Raw genomic sequence first — 15451 nt, 5'->3', positions numbered from 1 at the left:
TGCCGACCAATCACACCAAACCTGTCAACATGGTCTCCTTTACAACTCTCCTCGCATTCGCTGCCGGCGCCATCGCAGCCCCCACCACCCAAACCGAGCAACCGAAGATTCCCTCCAACTGGACGTGGCACGTCGAGGGGTGGTCAGCCGGCTGCGCACGCAGTGGCTGCTACTATGACTTCAACATCTCGGTACCGAGCGTCGAGGGCGAGATTCTAGGTGTCAAGGCATACTGCTCTGGCTACGAGAACGGCTGGTACCGCAAGGGCAACTGGTACGCACCCTGCCGCATCTTGGAGGGCGTCAACAACGGCGTCTCTGCAAAGTTCAGCGAGAGGACTAGCGACACCAGTGGTTCTCCAGACCAGATCTTGTTGAGTTTTGAGAAGGCTCCCTACGAACCGTTGAACACGTAAGTCTTCTTTGTACCTTCTTGCTGCTCTCAAGAAAAAGTGAATATGTGACTGATGGATGGACCTGCAGAACTGGATACAACTTCACTGGCTCTCACGAGGCGATCTACAACCAGTTTGTTGCGCCCGAGCAGGAGTTTGATGTCACACCTACTGCGGTGACCATTGTCGAGTAAAGAGTAGATTGTTATTGAAGTAGTCTAACTGTTTAATCTTCCTGAAATTCACCATTTCAATTCCAATATCTGGCTTTCTTAAATTCTACATTGGTCCTCGATGTGCTTCGTAGAAGGCAGGCAACAGAACCCTGGAAGGGGAGTATAGAAGGTGCGTGCTAAGGTATATACCTCCTCCCTTACCCGAACAACATCGTGAATGCTCTTAGTTCTGATATACACGTCTAAGAACACTAAAGTCGCAATATGCGTACATGAGAAGTAGATGTAGGTATGTATGATGTGCCACTGAAGCTGAACTACTTCCTGGATTCGGAGTGTATCGATGAAAAGCGCGATATCGGGTTGAACAGGTTTGTGGGTAACGGGACAGTGGGCAAGCTTACATATGTACTGGTCCCTTTTTCACCAAACCGAAGACTATACATGCGCTGAATCTATCGGATCTGGTTCTGGAACAAAGTGTTTCCTCGCAGTAGTTGGCCCTTCTGCAATCTGCCCCGCTGACGTCATGTGATTGAAGGCCTCAATATGTTTGGCTTCTTCTTGGGCGACCTTACATCTTTTCACTACGAGCGGCTGTAGTACGTAATTACATGGCCTTTTTTCGAGATTTGCACTGATACAAGATGTTAGAGGCTGCCGTAGGTATCCGGCGCTCTGCATGAACATCGCTAACGCATCTATTGTTCCCCGCAGCTCTTGCAACGTTGCCGTTTCCCCATATTTTGTTTACCAACGAAGAGTGCAAAGATCCGGACCAACTACTGTAGGAACTGATAGGGTAGAGTTGGCCATCCTTTGCCTGAGAGTTAAGGATGCAGTCTTTGGGCCTGCTTCGGTCCCCGCTCCCACATCGCTAAACGCCCGGATGAACGGGCAACGCAAAGGAATGCGGCCGAAGGCTGGCTGCATATGTAACTTCCTTATCCAGTATCCTTTTGACCTGCCGGAAACTGCTGCCAGAGAGTCTAGCACTTATCGCAAACATGACCTTTCACGAACGCATGCTAGATGCGCATCGGCCGATTCGCCAGAAACAGTCAAAATATATTAGGTGTGGAGCGAAGCGTGGGATGGCCGTCTTCTTCTTCTTCTTCTACCACTCGTGGATATGTAAGACTCTACCTCATGAGCCACTACGCCTCATGTAACGAGGAGGCACAGTAGTGGAAGTTACGAGACTAGAGCCAGATCACTGTTGCCTCCCATTCTATTACCTGGTAAGATTTCCATCGGTAGGATCAAGTCCTAGGATTTGGAATGCATAAGCCTCTTCAACAACATGTGAGATTTGCGCTATAAAGACCTTTTGTATTTCAATGCGACATCGTAGTTCACACTCTTTCTATCGATTCATCTGATTCTTTTACTCGGCCTATCTCCTGATATGAAGCTTTTTGCCAGCCCACTGATCGCCTTCTTGGCCTTGTCTTCATACACTATTGCCGCTTCCGTCGATTTGTTTCAAACAGAAGACTCTCTCAATGTCCAGCTGACTGCTTTAGAGAATACGGTGGTTAAGGTAGTCATTACCAACACCGGTGACACCACTTTGAATCTTCTCAGCACCGGGACCCTTCTGGACGATACGTTGCCTGTTGAGCGGGTTACATTGTACTCTAACAGTGGTTGTAAGCGGCAAGTTCATTTCTCACTACCCTAACCAAGAGTGACCACATTGAATACTTCGTTCATCCGCACCTCTATAGAAGCCACGGTTCTTCAAGAGTTGGCTGTCCTCACACTGTCATACTAGCGGAATGGGTTGTCGCTGACAAACACTTAGCTACGAGGGTGTTGTTTGAGGGTGTCACGATTCAGCTTAACCCAAGTACCTTATCTGCCGATGACTTTCTCATGCTGGAGTCCGGGGGTAAGAGAGAGTTTGCCGTCGAGACTGGTGCATTTCGCGACCTGAGCAGCGGTGGAAGCTTCGACGTATTCGCCAACGGCGTGTTACCTTACGCCAATGACAACTCCACCGAGCTTGTAGGCGCTTTGAGATACGACTCCAATAGACTCACCATCTCTGTTGATGGTACTCAGGCGGCTGCTGCTCGCGAGTCACTAGCGAAACGTACTATCGTCGACTCCGGCTGCACTGGTGATCGTCTTACCAACCTCAGGACAGCATTATCGAATTGCCAAAAGCTGGCATCTGGTGCCGCGACAGCAGCCGCAGCTGGAGACAGCAGGCTAGGAACTTTCTTCAAATCAACGTCAACAAGTGTTAGGAACCAGGTCTCTGTTCGGATGAGCGCAGTTGCACAGGACTGTGGCACCTCATCACCAGGAACGACATCGTACTGTACAGACCAGTACAGCTTCTGCTCGGGGGGAAGCATAGTCTCGTACATTTTGCCTACGCTGAATTCCATCACGTACTGTCCAATCTTCTTCACTAGCACCATCCCGATTACGACGGGATGTAAAACATTTGATAGAGGAACTACGATTTTGCATGAAACGACGCACGCTTCGAGCGTTTACAGCCCAAGCACGCAGGATTTAGCATATGGATATGATGCTTCGGTTAAGCTTTCGACTGACCAGGCGCTGAACAATGCAGATTCGTATACGCTGTTTGCTAATTGTAAGCTCGTGCTCCGTCGCATAATATGAGCTAATAATTCTGCAGATGTGCGTCTAAACTGCCCGTAATGTCAAAGAACATATTGGAGTCTTCGCGAAGAGAATTGAGATCATGAACGACAGCTTGAGATGTTGAAGAAGGGTAGTATCCGAGAAAGCATTGAATTACTATTGCCCGCATCATACTCTTTGCACGATTGCTGTTCGTATGTGACAAGATACCTTGTCTTTAGCGTTCATCCCGCTATACGCCTTCCGTAGTACCTGTCCAGCTCCTCACACACCTCGTAGCCGACACAACACTCTCAGTCATGTTCTGACCAAATTCTGTCGCATCCTCGTAACGTGAAAGTGACTGAACATCGAGTGGTTCAGCCAGACGACGACAGCAGTCGGTGTTACGCCGGCACATATTTCTATGTGCCCACTAGTTTTAAGAACCAACTGTAAACAGATGAATCCGAAACAGTGTAGGTTATCAGAAAGACTGTATTACCAACTGGTACTACCACCGCTGTAGCGGCGCAACAGCGAGCTATCCGGCAGATTGTCAATGTCAAAAGGAACGGCTGTGAAACGCTCTCTGCCCGTCGGATCCGAGATACGGCCACGGATGTAATAGTATCTCGGCCATTTGTGACCATTGTGATCAGCTTTCGGTTGCTCAAATTCATTATAAAGTGGGCAGAGCCCAAGTAATGTAATGTGGGAGTTGAGCTTGTGAAGGAAGCACATGACTTCAGCAGCAAGCTTTTGCATCATCAAACTCGCGGTCGGCACGTAGTTGTCGTAGATAGGTTGTCGGTTCCGCAGAGTGGGATTGGGATCTGGGTCCATGTTGTAGTCGATACTCGGTAGCGAGAGTATCTGCAGGGTATGCAGGGACCGATGGCGTGCGATGCAATCCTACGGTCAGATTAGTCAACCAAGTTTAAGAGAATGAAGATATGATGACTTACTAGATATGACTCCAAGGCATTGGAAACACTAGTATCCCCACTATCGAGTACATCAAGGGTGAAATCTGTGCCGAGTAACCCTGACCAACCCATCTCTATGGGAGAGATGTAGACAGCCAGTTGAGTCAAGCCTGGAGCCGATTTTAAGATGGTGGATAGATCGACGGCAGAGTAATATGATGCTGCATTTTCCGCGTCGATGTTCAGTCCGAGATGCTGTAATGTACTGCCATGTCGAGTGATGCACAAAATGTCCACAGGCCTTGCTTTCCCTACATCTATCCAGATAGTTCGAACACCAGAGGAGATTCTCAATAGATGCTCAATCGCTCGGATATCGCTCTCTAGCACGTCGCCTTTCATTAATATATCAATCTCAGTTAGGCTGGGGTCCAGTGATTGCCGTGTTGCGAGTGCTGTCAGGAATGGTTCGACGTTGCGACAACAGTATAGTGAAAGAGATTGGAGGCAAGCAAAATCTATGTAGACAAATGCTTTGTCAACATGGGATGTCGCCAAGTCGAGGTATAGTAGGTTGAAGCGTGAGAGCTGAAGTTGCTGTACGGTTATGTCGTCTGCATGTAATCCCCCGAGGACCTCACAAGTGAGTAAAGGATCGAAAGAAGCATAGTTTCCTTCTTCATCTACGTTGCCGTCAATAGACAAGTCGCGAAGCTTTGGAGCACATCTAATCATGTATGCGCTGTTTCGGTATGTGTGATCACCGGAGCCGATGCGAACCCAGAGCTTTGTCAATCCACGTAGCGCAGTAGTGACCAGCGATCGATGCATGGTGATCCCGAAATCAATGGGGAAACGACTTATCTTTGGCTTGTCCAAAGCTATGTCGAGATTTCTCATCCTTTGCTGGTTGTGAAGCAGGGAGAGTAGATAGGCCGGCTCAAAAGGCATGTCACTTCTAAAACCGAGTAGCCTGTTTTTCGGTATTGTTGCGATTACGACTTGAACTGCGGCGTGGAAATCATGACTCAGATCCTCGTTCCACACCGGTTCCCAATTGGCAATGAGTTGGCGGACGTGAGGAAGTATACCACTGTTGAGAAGCATCAGTGTTGTCAGCTTAGTTGTCGAGATTGTTCTGGGATCCAGTGTGAGTTCCTTCCACACGATAGGCGCCATGATATCTCTCCATCCACGGCTTACAAGACAAACGACTGCACGTTCCGGTTTTGTACGAATCCAGGTGAAGACTTCAGCCTTTAACTCGGGGGGAAGAGTCGTGAAATTTGATTTGGCAGCCATGATTGGTGGTGGTTTACTCTGTGTGGCGTACGATACTGCTGGTTTTGGTTGATGAGATGAGCAAAGGTCACTACGAGGTGTTGGTTATATAGCAGGTAGTCGGGGTGTGTGTGCACAGTGAACATATATACATTCAAACCTAGATATGAAGGACTTTCACCGCTGTACAGGGTGCTGTCCGCACATAGAGGAACACGTTCAGCTAAGCTTCGTTTCACAGCGTTGCTGTGTTTTGATGATCGAGTATGGACCTATACATTCTCAGTGCCAAGAAGTCATGATCAGGAGACGATGATCTCTACACTCATTACCGTATTGCGGCAATGGAGTGTAGACATCGAGTGATTCGGCTGCTTGCATCCATGGTCAGGCCTCATATAGCGGAATTTCGACTTGAATCTCGGGTAGCTTGGCGAATTCATGGTGCGATACTAAACCTATTTGACAGGGACTCCGTGGGCCTGTCAAGCACCGGGCGACCGTAGAAGCCATGTGCCCGGACTGCGTCCATGATCACTAGGTATGTATAGTGGTGATGAGCCAAGATGGTTTGCACTTATACCTTCGCTCGCTTATATACGTATCGCGAGTCGTGGGATGAAAGGAGGTGCTCGTATCTGAGAGGCCGCCAGACCGCACGCAGGGTGGGTGGAAGATCGAGGATTTTAGCATTTACTGCCAGGCGGCTTCAGCCCTTTCCTTGGTACAGACCTCCACATGCTTGCCTCTAAGCTGTGACGCTGCCGAGCTTTTCTTCTTATCGTCCAACATGTGATGTGATCAACGCGCCCCTACGCTTGGATGCTCGATCCGTTACGGCCAGCCCCTGAAGCGTGGTGAGATTCCTGAAGCTCTTGCGCATGAGATGCCACTTGTAATGCCAGTGAAGAGTGGACTTCATGAAAGACAATGGGCGCATATCTCATGTAGCACGCGATGGTCGTGTTAGCCACGCGAGGTGAATCGCTAGACGTGACGCCGTTGAGGTGCGAGCTACCCGAGGATGCTAAATCAATACGATTACATAAGACCCCTCCGGAAAGATCGCCCCCGCATAACCTCATGTCTGTAACACCACTCCTCCGGACGATTGCTACTTGAAGATACTTCTAGTCTCGTTACCTCATGAAGTAAGATGCGGCGAAGGCGTTTCAGATATACTAAAACTCTATCACAGAACATAGCACGGCCACAATCTGAACAACTTTCTATTGCCAATCAGCTCTGTAAACATGCGCACATCATTGTTATGGTCGTTGGAATCAGGAGCGTAGAAATAACAGGGGTGAATGCCGTGCTCATATCGAGATGAATATACTTGACGTTTCTGCTTATCTACTTTGATGGGTAGGCGTTTATTAGAAGAGTAGGATAGCCCCACCAGGACCCTATTCCGCCACTATCTCCACACCACATTCGAAAAATTCTCTTCGCGACCCACCGCCAACGACCGATATCAACGAAAGTGGTCGAGAGCTGCCTGGTATCATGTACGCCGTGAATAACGGCAATATATACATTCGATATGATCATTCTCTCATCCAATCAGCAATCTTCAATAGTATAGTGGTCAGTATTTCCGCTTGTCATACCAGCTTTCGGGCTCTTGACAAATGCGCGGGAGACCTGGGTTCAATTCCCAGTTGGAGAGCTTTCACAATGGATTTCTTTTTGCCTTTTCGTCCAGCTGGCTAGCTTTTATATAGAATTCCTTTTTATGTTTTTGTCCTTTGTCTCCCAACACTGTCCATAGAAGGTGCAGCGGTGCTCTTTTTTTTCGCGACGACTCAGCTCATTGAGCTTGCGCAAAAGTGGTAGATGCTGTGTTATCACTCTTTGCTCCTCTTCGCAGCGTAATGCGTGAGGCTCACTCATATTCAGTCAGTGAGAACCAAAACGCTGCTCTTACGGTAACATCACACTGCACTTATTATCAGTCGCCTGCTGTCGCTGGTGCACATACATAGCTATGCGTCTAGGGTACAGGCGCATGCTGACATGCTAATGAACGGCTCGATAGAAGATCGCCATTGGATGTCCAAGGTTGAAGCAACTCTGCCTAGACTTATACAAGATGAACCCGGACACTCTAGAAAGCGACTTTCTCGCCCCGTGTCCTCCCGTACCGTCGAAATCGATAGGGTTCGAGAAAGCAAACCTTGACAACGAGCTAGAGAGTTTACGCACGTCTTCGTTCAGCCACTCGAGAATGGAGGGCAGCGTCATATCTCGAGGGCTCAAGGTACGAGCATCTCGATTGCGAGACCCGTGAGGGACTGGAAGACAGAGGTTTCGGAAGCAAAAGTACCGAATGAGTTATGAGTCTATGAGAAGAGCCAACAATGTCCAAGCGTGAGTTGTACGACAACATCTGTGTGCATTTTGTCTAATGCGCGTAGTAGCGATTAGACATACCGAAGCACAAGACTTTAGTGCCTCCATGATGTACTGGTATGCTGAAATGTATTTCCTGTTGATGAGACACTGGTATGGAGCGCCATCCAACATTCATACTAGTATCTTATCATCAATGCGAAATCTGTGTCCTCTTCCTCTATGTCGTGGTTGCGGGTGGCCTTGCCTGTTGCCTGGAACAGAACCAGCCTAGCGCTATGCAATACGGAAGGCGCAACCCCAGGTTCTGCGCCACCTCTTCTCATTCATTCTCAACAACAACCCTCGATATTTTTAGCATGACGAACCTTTCCGATCTACCGGCGGAGACACGACGTGAAATCCTCATACACGCCGTTAGTGTCCGTGGTCTCAGGCGCGGGCTGAGGTTAAGGCTTGTGAATAGTACACCCTCTCATTCCGCCATTGTGATTGCAGCACTGCAGTATTCTGACACTTTGACAGAGGAGTTCTCTCAAGAAGTGAAGAATGCGCTCTATCAGTCCCATATACTGGACGATTACCGGAAGACCTGGTCGTTTACGAAGCCAGAATTGAAGTCTCGATTCGATGCATTTTGGCAGCCATATCTCACATGTAAGATCATGCAGAAGAACTGGGACGACACCATTTTAGATGGACGCATATATCGTGCTACCGAACGCCTTGTGCAAGATATGCCCGATGACACCCGTCGGCATCTCCTTGCTCAGATGAGCACTTTTGAGCGAAAGGGCAACGAGGAGTTAAACGAAATTGAACTATATGGGGGCATATACCGCGCTGCCGAGCGTCTTCTTCAAGTGAGCCACCCCGAAGAAAGGAGCAAAGAGATATCGCACGAGGTTTTGAAGCAGTATATTTATGCTTTTTGTTCGCACCCGGGGCGCATATTGAAGGGGCCACGTATCACTAGCAGGCGATGCAAGACCTGTGCGTTCAGTGGTCCACTATATTTCCTGGAGATGGCCCTGGTGAACGACTGCCAAGAAGGAATCAGGTCTGCACTCAATGACCCAGCTGTGGACGACATGTTTTCGCATATTGTCGAGTCCGAGTGTCGTCATGCTTATCTTTGCAATCACAATATTACCGCGACAGCTGCCGAGTGTGGTAACTTGGTGTTACTTGCAAAGATCTTCTCGAACCCAAATGCTCAGCCAAGTCCAAATGTTCAGCCAAGGCGAAATGTACTTCAACGACTAGCCTGTGATACTGCAATTGAAAAAGGGCTTTTGGATGTCGTAAAGTTAGTCATGGATCTATGTAAACATTCACCAGATTTCGACCCTAGATACGACTTGGGTGAGGTTGCAATATGCTTAGGAGTGTTGAGAAGCCGATCGGTCGATTTTTGCTCTCAGCTCTTCCAACTGTTGGCACCCCACTTGGACAACAACAATGGTCTCGGGAAGAGAAGACAAGGCGATCGTCGTCTGACAAAGAGTTACTTTGAGTACAGCAACATTTTGCGCATCGTCGCATGGAGTAGCCCACAGAGAGCCGATGTCGCAGAATGGCTTCTGGATCGCGGAGCTTCTGTCTCGCTGACGGTACATGGGGAGAGAAGGTTAGTGACAGGCATTCAATGTGGATTTTGGACTCCGCTTGAACGAGCCGTCAAAGGCGGTAACGAGAAAATCGTTCGTCTACTCTTGGATCGTGCGCCGGCTCTTGACACTTTTCAGACGACTTGCTGCTATGAAGAGGCCGCAAAGCAAGGGCGTCTGGACATAATGCGCATGTTAGTTGAGTACAATGCGCGCGTTGCACCGAGGCTCTCAACGGTGTGTCATGAGCGGCACTGGAGGTGTACGCTGATGATGCATGCCGTACGGACAGAAAACGAGGGATTGTGTCGATATTTGGCTGAACACGGAGCCTGTGTCAGTGACAGCGCCTTGAATGTGGCTATCGATGAATCGCTGGTATCGATGGTCCAGCTGCTGCTCGAACTAGGGGCCATCGTTACAGACCATAATATCCAAAGGGCAAAACTCTTGCGACGTCCTCGTCCTGTCGTCCCTCGGGTTCTCCTTGACCAACGAAGCATTCGCAAGTTCCGGTATCCATATGGCTCCCTAGATGGGGGAAGATACGCTCGGATGTACACTTTCCTCTCCGATACTCTCCACCCGAGGGCATCAGAAGTCATTGCCTTGCTGGAAGCACACAACAATGCCAACTGAAGTCGCCTTGAGGCATGTGCTAATCATTGGTCGGCAGCTGGACCTGCGCCCTGACGCCGTCTCAAGCGCGCTCGAGCTCGTCGGCTGTCAACCGGACAAGCGAAACGCACGTTCTACGCACGCTGTACGCAGGGAAATTCCGACACATGAAGGACCTACATCGGCTACCGAACCCCCCAGCGAACAACGCGCGATTCAATAACTCCATCGAACGCGTTGCGCAATGAAGTCCTTGCATAGCACATCACAACAATTTTCAGCACGCAAACTTCCATCTTAGCAGACTATTGAAAATCCACAGCACTGGGCGGTCCGTGTTATGAGTCTCCACGCACACGTGCGCATCTGCATCGTCAGATCTGACATGTGTAGCACCGACAGCGCTCCGAGTAAGGAACCGATGGAATGCACCACCTGTCAACCAGTCAGCAGAACAGCAATAATGTAGAATCAAGTGGGGACACCCTTGTTCAAACCCAGTGAATCGCATCGTCCCAGTTAGATGCCAAAACAATATGTAGCGGTCACGAGGCCCGATACAGCGGTGACAACGCGACGTATCCCTTCCCTAAAAAAGCTTCAAGTGCTTTGCATCATACCCTGTCCAGTGACAGTACCATGCCTGGACGAACGTTTTTCCATCGCGCAGCACGCGCATCACGCGCTTTTCCCGCTATGGAACAAGATGGTTGCTCAACGACCGCGTCGCCGCGCCATCATCATCGTCACGTCTGCCGCGTACATTTTCCTCCTAGCCACGACGGCACACACGCGGCATCTCTCCATCAACCCCTCTACCTTCCGCCTTTAGCACACACACACGCGGCATGTTCGTGGCATTGCCATACCCACGCGATCCTCCCTCATCTCGCGTCTTCCCTTGATCCTCCTCCTTCATCCTTCAACGCCTCAATTCATCTTATGCTCTCCCACCTCCGAAGCTAAGAAGCGGCTGTTTCATGTTTTTGCACATCCTTGCCAGCGCACAATTCTGGTCCCTGCGTCACTAAGCGTGCTAGGTAACGACGTTTGTTTCGAAACCAACTAGGGTGAGAACCAGGTCTAGCGAGAAAGTTGATGATGCGAAAGGACACCGTGCGTGGCTAGGTGTGCTAGGATAAATTGAAGACAAAGCCCACCACCACCACCCCAGCCTGTATCCTGGTGAAGATCATGTGGAAAATTGCAAATGGCTTCAATTCCGCGATCCTGCGCACGCGATCCTTTGATGTCGCTGCAATTTGGACCGGTCTCTTGGGGTGTCTGGAATAAGAAGGTTGATGGATACTAGACTATTGATTTAGGATGCTGGCGAGATGAAAGATGTTTTGCTAGACGGACAAACAACACGCACAAGATGAACTTCTTGGTGATCTTGCATATAGCCGACTTGCTTGTGATCGTCAACATTCCGAACAACCAAGACCGGATCGTCAGTCGTCGGCCAGCGGGTGTTGTCTCCCCCGAAGTCCTCCCGTCTTGTCTCATCATACCGTACTCTTGATTGTACCGTTGGTCGTGTGACCGCGATCCCGCTCTTTACCAGAGACCCAATACTCAATCTGTTACATAGGGCTGGGTATGGCTTTTGCATCCTGTTCATCATGCCGCCTGTTCAGTCTTTTCTGCTGATCGGAACCAATCAATCTGTCACATAAGGCTGCATGTTTGCGATCTTCAAAGATTGGCGATTGACGAAAGTTACGGAACGCTGATCGGCAGCCTCGGGTACTCTTTCCCGTCGTTACTGGTAGACAACCAGAGATAATCAGGAGGATGGTAAACAGATCAACGGTTGGGTCGACCGGCTTGGCCGCCTTGGGAGTCACTATGCGGGGCGGGTATAGGATTGTTGTAGATGATTACTTGAACGGGTGGGTATGGGAAAGTGTAGATGGAGATGGACAGGAGGATGCGAACGATGATTATCGCAATCACGGTAGTCGATAATGACGCGGTCGGTGTTTTGGGCTTGCTTACTCATGCCTGCGTCATTGCTGTTATTGGTGATATTGCATGGAGTAGACATGATTGATACGCACTGCGAGGCTGATTTCGTTGGAGTTTGTGTACCACGTACTCTCCCGGCAGGCTGTGATGTGCTGTAAGCTATCCTCCATGCATTGTTTTTGTTGCGCGTTGTCAACTAGACTCCGAAGCAGACCGACTACACAATCGGAAACATAAGCTGCTGTCGTCCAATGAATTTTAGTAGTCTGTCTGGTGACGCAACGCTACCAAGTGAAGTGCTGTTCATGCATGCACGCGAACACGTCGTCAGGGTCCAGACTCAAAAGCCATCAAAGTTTTGAAGACGAATATTCTTATTGTTACGGCACTTAGGGTAAAGTGCGTCACTGTGCGTGAGCGCTACTCTCTCAACTTGTCCTGCCTTTCTGCAGATCCACTAGACATTGCGTTTGCTCGAACCAAGATTAACACCCCAACAAAAATCGAAAAAGGTATCTCCCCCACATCGCATGTCGCAACCAGAAAAAGATCCACCGCCTAAACAGGTCGGGGTTTCAGTGGAATAGAAGAACGAGAAAAAAGATAATGGTAAAAGTGAGAATGATCATGAGACATTGTGTGTTTCAAGACGGCCTCAGCCACGTATAGCAAAACATTGCCTGTCGAATAAATGCCCTCATCCCTTAAACTCATATGGACATGATGAATGATTCTCTCCCAAAATAAACTCGAAACTTAAAAGTTTGAGCATAGTAATAAAAAGGAATAACATATGAAAATGTGGTGGGTGCGTGTGTCTGGGTATAACCCTGCATGCCCCTTACGAGGCTGCTTCTGCTGGCGCTTTTACAAAAACGTATCGAAGATCAATAATGCGCGGATACGAAGGGGTAATAAGTTGCAGTGTTCAAAACGACCTGCTGAGAAATCGAAGCGAAATGATTGAAGCGAGAGTGATGATGCGCCGTAGGATAGAAATAAGATCAAGTTGTCGCTGAATAGTAATTATCGAGTCAAAGCCGAAGCCGGGTATCATCATGAGTGAAACAGATCCCAAGCTCTTGCACACAGTCCAATGAATTCTTCCTTCTTTTTCAGTTGAGTTTCTGGTGAGTCACGGCCGGCGCCAAAGGGACCGAGGCGTGGTTGTTGGCGACCGAGCGGCGGGGTACCGTTGTCTTGTTCGTATTCGTCGCGGCCGCGTCTCCGAGAGCTGCCACTTCGGTGCAGATCAGGCCTGGATGCATATGCTGATGATCCATTCTTGGGCATTGGCGAGGGGGGTGTTGGGGGTTGGTGACCACCGTAATGGACCAGACGGGGCAGAAGATCCTCGCGACCCCCGGATAGTTGTTGAACAGCCTCCTCGGCGGACTTGTATTCTCGGGGTCTCGATGTTGGGGGCGGCTGTGTAAATTGTGGGGGCGGGAAGCTCGGCGATGGCATTGGGGGCTGGACATTAGAATGCGATGAGTGTCCTGGGCTGTTCTGATGGTAGGGGTTCCGCGCTGTTCCAAGAGGCTCTGGGAAGACGTCTGAGATGGGGGGTAACCGATTGTTGGTTTGCTGTGCCGGTACATGGTGGATGTGTGATGATTGCGACAGGTTTGACGGGCCATTGGCCAGCTGTCGTGAGGGTGGTGCATTGCCGCGCAGACCAGTAAAGGTTTGGTTGATGGGGGCTGACTGGATTACACGGTCGTTGGAAAAGGACGAATGTGAAGGAGGCGCAATGGAAAGACCGGGCGGTGGGCCCTTCCGGCGAGAGGTCTGAGGTGTCTTGATTGTCCGTCCAAAAGCACCAATCTCTGTGCCCCGTGTGTCTTCTGTCTCGGATGGTCCGCTCTTGCCGCCCTTCTGGCGCGCCTCGATGATCTGCCTTTGGCGTTCTCTTACATCTAAGCTTCTTTGCAGCTGCTCGCGCATGCCGGGGTCCTGGGTGTGGAAGCCAGGTGAGAGGCAGGCCATGCCAACATCGTGGAGGCCTAGGTGGGCACTGCCTTGGCCCGAGGGTCGTGCCGTGAGGGCACCCGACGAGTGGACAATGTTGTGGTTGGCGAGGTTGAGGCGCTGGGGCCGATGCCTGGTGGTGGTGGGCATGTCTGGCGATGTGGGCTCCTTCTTGACTACGACTTTGGGGACAGGGCCACGAGACCTGCGAGAGGAGGGACGGTTAGACATGAGTGACATGATATCTCTGTGGGGAGGAGACATGGAGGTGCAGGTGGGAGAGGAGGCCGAAGGAGGACGGCATGATGAGGAAGAAGATCGGGAAGAAAGACTAAACGACGTACGAAAGAGGTGAGGGCTTTGTCTCGGCTCTGTGCTGTGCACCTGGGCTGGAGGAGGTAGGTGAAGCATCTTCTCTTGGTGGCAGCTTAGAGCGAGAGTTGGGCGTCACTTGGTGGGGAGAGAGAGTAGAGGGCGCAATGGGAGCATATGTCCTCGAGGAGCCTACTCCGTCTGCCGACGCCGGTGCCGCATGCTGGGCAGGGGCCGGGGGATTGGCGACAACGGTGGTCATGGTCGCGTGTGGGCGTCCGTGTTGTGCTCGGTGGGAGGGGCAGATAGATTGTAGGAGTGAAGTGTGGCAGGGTCTTGTAGGAAGTCCGCTACACCAAGTGTCGAGGGATGTGGACAGGCCCGGGGGGGTTAGAGGCTGGTGCAACACTAAGCCGGAACCGAGTGCGGGCTGCGAGTTATGCGTGAGGATATGCACGCGGGCGGAGTGGTAGAAAAAATTAAATGCGACAAGAAGCAGCGCTGGCTGGCGTCGGAGAGAGACAGCACACGTCGTGTCTTTTGGGGCGCGGGTGTGGAGGGGATAAAAATGGCTCGCACAGACTTGTGTTTGCACAGGGCGGGCAGGGAATGGTCGAGCGATACAGCGGCTGGCATGCAGTAGACGACGTGCCTCCAGACGCCAGGCCGGGGGGCGGTTGACATGGGCGGCCCTATAGCGAGCGTCTGAGCCAGGCCCTCCATGCGTAGTGTGAGTTGGGGATGGCTAGGGCGAGCAGATGGTCGCGCCCTCTGCGGGAGCTCGCTGCACCAGACAGACGCCACTGGGCAACCCACTGTTTCGCATCCGCGGGCGGGCATTCATGGTGCGAGATGGATAAAATCTCTGTGATGGTCTAATGCCCACCGTCGTTGCAGGACTCGCGCTTTCACCACCCGCTCACCACCTGTTCAGCTCGCGCACTTGCAAAGCTGACCTCAGGACCTGATGCAACCACGCCGCGCATACCAGCCTCACCATGACTGGCCGTCGTGTGCATGGCAAGGCGTTACAGGCCCATTGCCAATACTCGCTCTGCATCCAATCATACTCGAGCCAGCTCATGCCTGCCGGCCGGCCCTAGACGAGCCTTCGACTTGTTTCACGCCGGCGCATCAGCGGTTTGACCACGCTCAAAGCAGATGCCATCGACACGGAGCGGAAGAGGATTAATTGGCCAGGAACATCGTTCATGGCCTCGTGTTTCAGC

The 15451-nt window shown here is 50.7% G+C and overlaps 5 protein-coding genes across 5 annotated transcripts; 3 read left to right on the top strand and 2 right to left on the bottom strand.

Annotated features, from left to right (window-relative positions):
- Positions 1-29: 29 nt before the first annotated feature.
- GT037_002661 (uncharacterized protein) lies at positions 30-589 on the top strand (the record flags this gene model as incomplete). Its single annotated transcript, XM_038927708.1, has 2 exons — positions 30-412; positions 484-589. 2 exons carry the CDS (start codon positions 30-32, stop codon positions 587-589), a joined length of 489 nt encoding a protein of 162 aa, XP_038788986.1.
- A 1390-nt stretch (positions 590-1979) lies between these two features.
- Positions 1980-3214, top strand: GT037_002660 (neutral protease 2-like protein; the record flags this gene model as incomplete). The annotated part of the gene is made up of 2 exons (XM_038927707.1): positions 1980-2223; positions 2379-3214. 2 exons carry the CDS (start codon positions 1980-1982, stop codon positions 3212-3214), a joined length of 1080 nt encoding a protein of 359 aa, XP_038788985.1.
- Positions 3215-3676: 462 nt separating this feature from the next.
- GT037_002659 (uncharacterized protein) lies at positions 3677-5406 on the bottom strand (the record flags this gene model as incomplete). The annotated part of the gene is made up of 2 exons (XM_038927706.1): positions 3677-4090; positions 4144-5406. The coding sequence occupies 2 exons, from the start codon at positions 5404-5406 to the stop codon at positions 3677-3679; spliced, it is 1677 nt and encodes a 558-aa protein (XP_038788984.1).
- Positions 5407-9056: 3650 nt separating this feature from the next.
- On the top strand, positions 9057-9989 carry GT037_002658 (uncharacterized protein; the record flags this gene model as incomplete). The annotated part of the gene is made up of 2 exons (XM_038927705.1): positions 9057-9813; positions 9949-9989. 2 exons carry the CDS (start codon positions 9057-9059, stop codon positions 9987-9989), a joined length of 798 nt encoding a protein of 265 aa, XP_038788983.1.
- A 3006-nt stretch (positions 9990-12995) lies between these two features.
- On the bottom strand, positions 12996-14484 carry GT037_002657 (uncharacterized protein; the record flags this gene model as incomplete). The annotated part of the gene is made up of 2 exons (XM_038927704.1): positions 12996-14115; positions 14255-14484. The coding sequence occupies 2 exons, from the start codon at positions 14482-14484 to the stop codon at positions 12996-12998; spliced, it is 1350 nt and encodes a 449-aa protein (XP_038788982.1).
- Positions 14485-15451: the final 967 nt, after the last annotated feature.

This window comes from Alternaria burnsii (assembly GCF_013036055.1).
Source record: "Alternaria burnsii strain CBS107.38 chromosome Unknown 746, whole genome shotgun sequence".
NCBI classification, from domain to species: domain Eukaryota; kingdom Fungi; phylum Ascomycota; class Dothideomycetes; order Pleosporales; family Pleosporaceae; genus Alternaria; species Alternaria burnsii.
The sequence above is the reverse complement of the archived record's forward strand: the minus strand, read 5'-3'. Positions and strand labels throughout refer to the sequence as shown.